This window comes from Octopus bimaculoides, chromosome 13 (genome assembly GCF_046866305.1).
Source record: "Octopus bimaculoides isolate indiv1 chromosome 13, ASM4686630v1, whole genome shotgun sequence".
Classification (NCBI taxonomy): domain Eukaryota; kingdom Metazoa; phylum Mollusca; class Cephalopoda; order Octopoda; family Octopodidae; genus Octopus; species Octopus bimaculoides.
In genome coordinates, this window is record NC_142940.1 from 8,268,319 (window position 1) to 8,275,818 (window position 7,500).

Here is a 7,500-nt window from a genome sequence, read left to right on the forward strand (position 1 = left end):
ATAACTGGATACAAAGTGAAGCTTGATCTACCCCGACTAGATTATCGGGGTAGTTTATCGGTGTCCCATTGCTGAAAGTACCGGAACATCTAATAACAACAGAAAACATCACTCATGGGTGCCACAGGGACGTCACAAAAAGATAATCTTAACCAGAAACCGGCAGCGAAAAGTGCACGCTAAAATAAGTGCCGCACCTTCAAAATATATACTGGGGTCGATTCATTTGAAGCCGTGCTCCAGCATGGCCGCAGTAGTAATGATCGAAACAAGTAAAAGATAAAACACATTTATTAGAAAGAGGTGTGAATGGATATGCAAATTTCTTGTAACGAAGCGTGAGATTGAAAATTATGAGTCAATAAATGGCAAAACTCTTTCAAGGGAAGTAACTCGGGAAATTAGTTCAAGAGTTATGTATCTTGACAAAATATATTATTTTGTATAAACAGTTTTATGTGATACATCAAGTAAAATCTCTCTTCATCAGCTCGTGTTTCTTCTCTTTCTCCTTTCCTTACCATCTCATTCTTTGTCAATATATAAAATATATAAGGTTACTCTCTCTCTTTTACTCTTTTACCTGTTTCAGTCATTTGACATACATACATACATACATACAAGACCAAAATTACGACAATGGTTTTCATATGTAAGGGAGGCAACTCTAGAATGACCTTTCTATTTTTGAAGATTAGCGTCGTATATTAAAATTTTTACAATCATTCTTGTGTGTGTGTGTGTGTGTGTGTTTATGCGTATGTGTGTGTGTGTGTGTGTGTGTGTGTGTATGTGTGTGTGTGTGAGTGTGTGTGTGTGAGTGTGTGTGTGTGAGTGTGTGTGTATGAGTGTGTGTGTGTGAGTGTGTGTGTGTGTGTGTATAAGTGCAGATGAGTACACGTGTTTGCATGAAAGAGTGTATGCAAATATATATATATAGACAAGTATATAAATATATATCTACATGCATATACGGATATGCGCAAAAATACATATAACGTATACATATGTACGGATGTGTTAGTGTGTTAGTGGCTGTGTTGATGTGTGTGTATGTGTGTGTGTGTGTATGTGTGTGTGTGGTATTGTGGCAGGAATGGGAAACTAATATACCGATAAAAGAGGAAGAAGCGGAATTCATTAAAGCAATGACTAGGATAGCTGAAAAGATAAAAATCAAATGGACAAGGTGCATTCTTGTAGGCTTGAGACTTTTGAGGAAAGACATTTATTTATTTCAAAGAATTACAAAACTCTAATCCCCTTCCAAATAGGATAATCCTCTATCAGTTCTCCATTAATCATAGCGGATTAATGATGCACGGAATATATAAATCATTTTTATTTTTTTGACTCATTCCAATTTTTCCATGAAATTTTCTTCGTCATAAGTCAGTCCTTCGACCTTCGAGAAATTTTTGTTTCAATCTTCTCATAAAAGCGTGAATAGTGGACTCGGTTCGTTTTGTTATTGATGGTTTTCTATTCAGAATTTTTTGCTAAAACAACCCAGAGATTCGTTCCGTACAATCCTAAATACTTTGTATTTGAGACTGAAACACGCGTTGGCGAAATGATCTGTGATGCTTTTCACGGAGACTGTTAACCAGTATTTTAGGGGCCCAAAAGGAAAATAGAAGGTCTTAGTTCCAGCGCCGTCTGCAAGAAAATAGAAGTTAACATTTAGGAATTAGAGAAACAAGAAATATTTCAATATATTCAGCCACCGTCGTCGTCGTCGTCGTCATTGTTGCTGTTACCGCTGATGATGATGATGATGATGATGAGGATGGCCGAGTGGTTTCGAGCCCTCATATTTCAGGGCAAGTGCACGTGCACGGACGACACTTTCGTTTCCCGTGTCGAGAAAAAAATAATAATTAAAAAGAAAAACACCGTGGATCATTTTAACCGTCTCCACTCTTATCTTTTATCATCAACGAATTTCTACTAAACAGCAAATAATATAAAAATAAAATCAGTTAGTAATGCGCTGGTACTTACGGATTTTTTCCGAAAAAATTGTGAAAAGATAAAGTCTTATCTGTATTGCAATTTCACCACTGCTTAGCTTAATGCGTAAACACACTAAAAGTAGAAATAAAAATGTATTTATGAAATAATAATAATAATAATAATAATAATAATAATAATAATAATAATAATAATAATAATAACAATAATAATAGTGATAATGATAATGATAATAATAATACAAAGCAAAAGTCAAACATGTAATGATAATAATAATAATAATAATAATAATAATAATAATAATAATAATAATAACGTATCAATACCAGCAGATGACAACGTTTCCCTAAAAGAAATGGAAAAACTTTCAAAATACAAAGACCTGGAAATAGAGGTAACTCGAAAGTGGAATCTAAAAACAGAAACAATTCCTATCATAGTAGGTGCCTTAGGTATAATAAAAAAATATTCAGACAAATACATAACAAAAACACCAGGACTTACAAATATATATAACATACAGAAAATTGCACTACTGGGCACTGCACACATCCTACGCAAAAAAAACTTTCAATACAGTAACCATAAGAGCATCACAGCAAACCATAGCACATACCCAAGGCGCACAGAGCTGCGCTCGGTAGTGAAGTGAAAGCACGTTATGAAAATAAAATTACTGAACAATAATAATAATAAGATCATGAAGGAAAAAATGCTTTCTAATTGATGTATCAATACCAACATATGACAACGTTTCCCTAAAAGAAATGGAGAAACTTTCAAAGTACAAAGACCTGGAAATAGAGATAACTCGAATGTGGAATCTAGAAACAGAAACAATTCCTATCATAGTAGGTGCCTTAGGTATAATAAAAAAAATATTCAGACAAATACATAACAAAAACACCAGTACTTACAAGTATATATAACATACAGAAAATTGCACTACTGGGCACTGCACACATCCTACACAAAACACTTTCAATACAGTAACCATAAAAGCATCACAGCAAACCACGGCACATACCCAAGGCACACAGAGCTGCGCTCGGTAGTGAAGTCAAAGCACGTTATAAAAATAAAACTATTGAACAATAATAATAATAATAATTATTATTATTATTATTATTATTATTATTATTATTATTATTATTATTATACAAAGCAAAATTCAAACATAATAATAATAACGATATGTTGACAATAATATAATGTTGATAATAATAGTAATATAATGTTGGCATTGCACAGAATGCACCACACTAAGGCAGATATAGAACGACTTTAGCTGCAAAGAAAAGGGGGAGACCGTGGACCAACCCAATTTATATTCCAGAAGTCTATTATTTTCTAACCATTGTTTCACTTCTATATCGTTCTGAGTCTGCCACAAATCTGTTTTTTAGAAGACAAATAACGTAGCGTTCATTTTGGAGGGAAAACACTAAGGAAAGTTAACTCATACTTACAACGAGGAGCCCTAGTCAGCTTGGCGCAGCATCTTCCGGAAGCTCCTTTCCACGAACATTCCAAAGCTTGTACTTTTTGAATATCGCCTGTCTTGGGAAAATTTAAAGGTCCGATATCTGCTACGTAATTGTCGAACATTCGATCAACGTCAAGCTTTTTTATCACGTCCTTCAAAATGGCTCTGAAATCTACGATGTCTTCTGTGAATGAAATAAATGAGAAGAATGCTTTAATTAAGAGGTCATATTATTAAGACGGCAGACAGGTGTAATAAGGTTTTATTCTTCTAGGAATACCAGATAAGCCATCTTTACCTGGATACAACTTACCCAACAAGAACTCCCTACTGGAATGGACCATGATACCACAGAACCTGACTTTAAAACTATTTAGATAATCATTCAGGTGGCGCTATTAAGTTAGACATGGCCCGGACCTATCTTTGGTCGAAAGATATCTAAGTTTTATCTAAGTTTATAGAAGTTGGTGACTTGGGAGCACCGACGATGAGGCGTGAACGCCTTTGCTCACATCCTAAGTTGATGTAGAAAGATCTTACCTTCATTAATCTGTGGTTCAATATCCGTAACAGTACATGCTCCCAGGGAGAAAATTAGCGCCAAGTAACAGACTGTATAAACTATCTTCATCATGGTGTTGATTTGTTTTACGTAAAATTGGACTCAGTTCCAGTCGCTAAAGAGAGAGAATAAGGGATGGATTCGAATAAGCCTTTATCTGCATCGATCCATGTATATCATTAAGAGCATTAGATTAAACCTAGATCTGTTTCGTCTTTTGTTTTTTAGAGATAAGAGCAATAATCAAAGGAATTCAGGGAATTCTTACGTCGGGATAGGTTTAATAGGAAATGCTTTCAAATTGTTTTCATTGGATGGGAAATTGTTTTACAGGTGCAGGCCTTATTGTATTATTAAAAGATTTGCTTTGAAACCACCTGGTATCGAGTTCACTTCCACCGAGTGGTACCTTCGTGACTTAATTTCGTATACGGAAACAAAGGAAGCCCATCGTATATGTATATATATATATATATATATATATATATATATATATATATATATATATATATATATATATATATATATGTATATATATATATATGTATATATATATATATATATATATATATATATATATATATATATATATATATATGTGTGTGTGTGTGTGTGTGTGTGTGTGTGTGTGTGTGTGTGTAAGTTTGCATGTGTGTATATGTGTGAACGTGTTAGCATGGTTGCACGCATGTGCGTGCCTGTGTGTGAGCGTGTGAGCATATATATATATATATATATATATATATATATATATATATATATATATATAAGATATAACATATACATAGTGCATGCATAAATACATACATAAATACATACATACATACATACTTACATGCATAATAATAATAATAATAATAATAATAATAATAATAGAAACTTTTTTTTTATCCTTAAAATATGTTACCAGTTTAAAAACCTTCAAATCCCTCCTCATCATCATCATCATTATCTGATATAAACATTAATGTTTAGTCAGTCATGCTATCATTATATGGATCATCCACGTGTAAGGCATCAGCATCACCATCACTAAGCGTCACCATCATCATTATTCAGCCACGGTATGCAATCTTCCATGCCAGCCACTGAAGGAATGAATTCCATTTACGTTTTGTGGTTCTCACCTCAACAGCACCTTTCTAGGATCCAGTGGCTAATGACATCATCAGGAGGAACCTCGTCAGGTTTCGGCTCTTACTCCTCCACCGTTTTTGAGGTGGTGCCCCACCCCCACTTTCGGAGGTGTCTTCAGCTCTGATGTCGAGTGCGTTTTTTTTTTCTTTTTCCTATTTTCTTTGGCCTTTTTTTTTTGTTCTATGGTTTCTTCGATGCAATATCAATGAATGTCAGCAGGCGAATGACTATCCTGCCAAATTTCCCTTCAAATACTCGAATACTCGCCGGTAGATGAAGAGGGGGGACGAGTTGAGCCCATGTGACGCAAAGGAGCGAAGAGAGAAGATTAATCCCTGTTCACGACGAAGAGTTCGGATGGCCCCTGTGCAATGAAAATCTGAACACAAGATAGATAGATAGATAGATAGATAGATAGATAGATAGATAGATAGATAGATAGATAGATAGATATCATCTACCACGAAACATATTGATAGAAAACGAGAATAACAACGCAAATTACACAAAATTTTATTTAGCAAATATGATATTGTTAAAATTCATGTTGTTTCTTATCAGTTAATATGCTTAGCCATTGATTCTAATCATACAATTTATTTTATTTTCACTATTATTTATTTTCGAGCAAATAATTCTTCAATAACCAAAATTACAATTTCTCATTTCGCTTCACATCATTCTCGTACAAAAAGAAAGGCTTTTTCAATTTGATTTTCTTCAAAACCATATCAGGGTCAAAATCTTCCATTGTTAGCGGATGTTGAAAGTTCTTATTCAGATCCTTCATGCTGAACATCAATGTGTTATTTTCTTTTCTGGTAGGAAACGATTTGCTGGGACAACCCAAACTTCCACGCCAACTCTTAAACTCTACTTTAAATGTGATAAAGAAACACACTTTGATATAATGGCTGGTGTTATTTTTTACTGAAATTTGAAGCGAAATTTGTGCAGGTCCCAACGTAATATTGAATATTTTAGTATGAACACCGTCTGTAAAATACAAAAACAAAAAAGGAACAATTAGAGAACAAACTAGTGAATAAATATATTTATAGATCTTTTCCTGAATATATATATATATATATATATATATATATATATATATATATATATATATATAATTCAGAAGAGTGGTACAAGGCCCCAATATTTACTGGAAAATAGCAATCGATACAATTACGACGCTATTTTCCAGTAAATATTGGTGCCTTGTACCACTCTTCTGAATTTATATATATATATATATATAAACACATACATACATGCATACATGCATACATGGGTGGGTGTGTGGGTGTACATAGATATATCATTTAAAACAGTGTGATACAGGTCCATGCGACTCAGGTTTCGCAGTTGCTTTAGAAAACCCCGTCTACTTCAGGCCTTGGATCGCCATATCTATATATGTATATATACTTGTATATTTTATCCCCTGCTTTAGTAATTTGATTGCAGCCATGCCGGAGCACCACCTTGAAGGGTTTTAGTTGACGAAATCCACCCCAGGACTTATTTTTAAATGTCTAGAACATATTCTACCGGTCTTTTTTGTCGAATCGCTAGGTTACGGGGACGTAAACATACCAACGCTGGTTGTCAAGTGGTGATGGGAAACAAACACAGATACAAAAACAAGCACACAAATTTATATACATATATGTATATATATATATATACATATGTATATATATATATATATATATATATATATATATATATATATATATATATATATATATATATATATATATGCGATTATTTGGTAAACGCTATTGAATTTCTCACTCTGTAAATGATAATATTTTAGAAGCTTAAACTTATAAGCGATTACCCTACCTTGACTAAAGCAAATAGTCTAATGTTGGGGCAAATAAGCCCTCGACGGAAAAAGAAGGGTTTGCTCTATATGTACGGCTAACATCACCTTTTTAGGTCGACGGCTCATAGGCCCCAAAATTAGACTATTTACTTTAGCATGTTCTTAGGACCGTATACTTTGACCACCGAAAAAACACCACTGTGCATTTCTGTGATTCAACCGGTAAAAAATTTGACCTAAACCGGCTTCTTTGTTTCCCCGTGTACCAGATCCACTCACAATACCTTGGTCGGCTTGACGCCATAGTAATAGACACTTGCCTAAGGTGCTGTACAATGGGACTCAAACCGGTACCATGTGGTTGAGAAACAATCTTCTTACCACACAAATGTATATACATACATACATACATACATACATACATACATACATACATTCATATAAGTAGTGATAGTGAAGCGCGACCCCAAGAAGTTATGTGTGTATCGCTACTGTAGACCGTTCCGGCGA

General features: G+C 34.0%; 2 protein-coding genes across 2 annotated transcripts in view; both read right to left on the bottom strand.

The window, feature by feature from the left end:
* Positions 1–1,194: 1,194 nt before the first annotated feature.
* On the bottom strand, positions 1,195–4,229 carry LOC106872506 (uncharacterized). The gene is made up of 4 exons (XM_014919523.2): positions 4,004–4,229; positions 3,444–3,644; positions 2,005–2,088; positions 1,195–1,659 (listed from the first exon to the last, which is right to left on the bottom strand). Exons 1-4 carry the CDS (start codon positions 4,095–4,097, stop codon positions 1,487–1,489), a joined length of 552 nt encoding a protein of 183 aa, XP_014775009.1. The 5' UTR covers positions 4,098–4,229; the 3' UTR covers positions 1,195–1,486.
* Positions 4,230–5,659: 1,430 nt separating this feature from the next.
* Positions 5,660–7,500, bottom strand: part of LOC106872505 (uncharacterized) — an 18,997-nt gene continuing 17,156 nt past the window's right edge. Inside the window, exon 7 of the mRNA XM_089361454.1 lies at positions 5,660–6,158. Within this exon, the coding sequence (XP_089217580.1) occupies positions 5,815–6,158 (344 nt within the window). The 3' untranslated portion in view covers positions 5,660–5,814. The remainder of the gene's footprint in view (positions 6,159–7,500) is intronic.

What these genes read in the sequence shown, in the direction of transcription:
- LOC106872506 (XM_014919523.2), bottom strand. Translation starts at nt 4,097, where the DNA reads ATGATGAAGATAGTTTATACAGTCTGTTACTTGGCGCTAATTTTCTCC. An exon ending in GCTGACTAGGGCTCCTCGTT is followed by an intron (nt 2,089 to 3,443) that starts GTAAGTATGAGT and finishes TTCTACTTTTAG; the next exon opens with TGTGTTTACGCATTAAGCTA. An exon ending in AATTTTTTCGGAAAAAATCC is followed by an intron (nt 1,660 to 2,004) that starts GTAAGTACCAGC and finishes ATTTTCTTGCAG; the next exon opens with ACGGCGCTGGAACTAAGACC.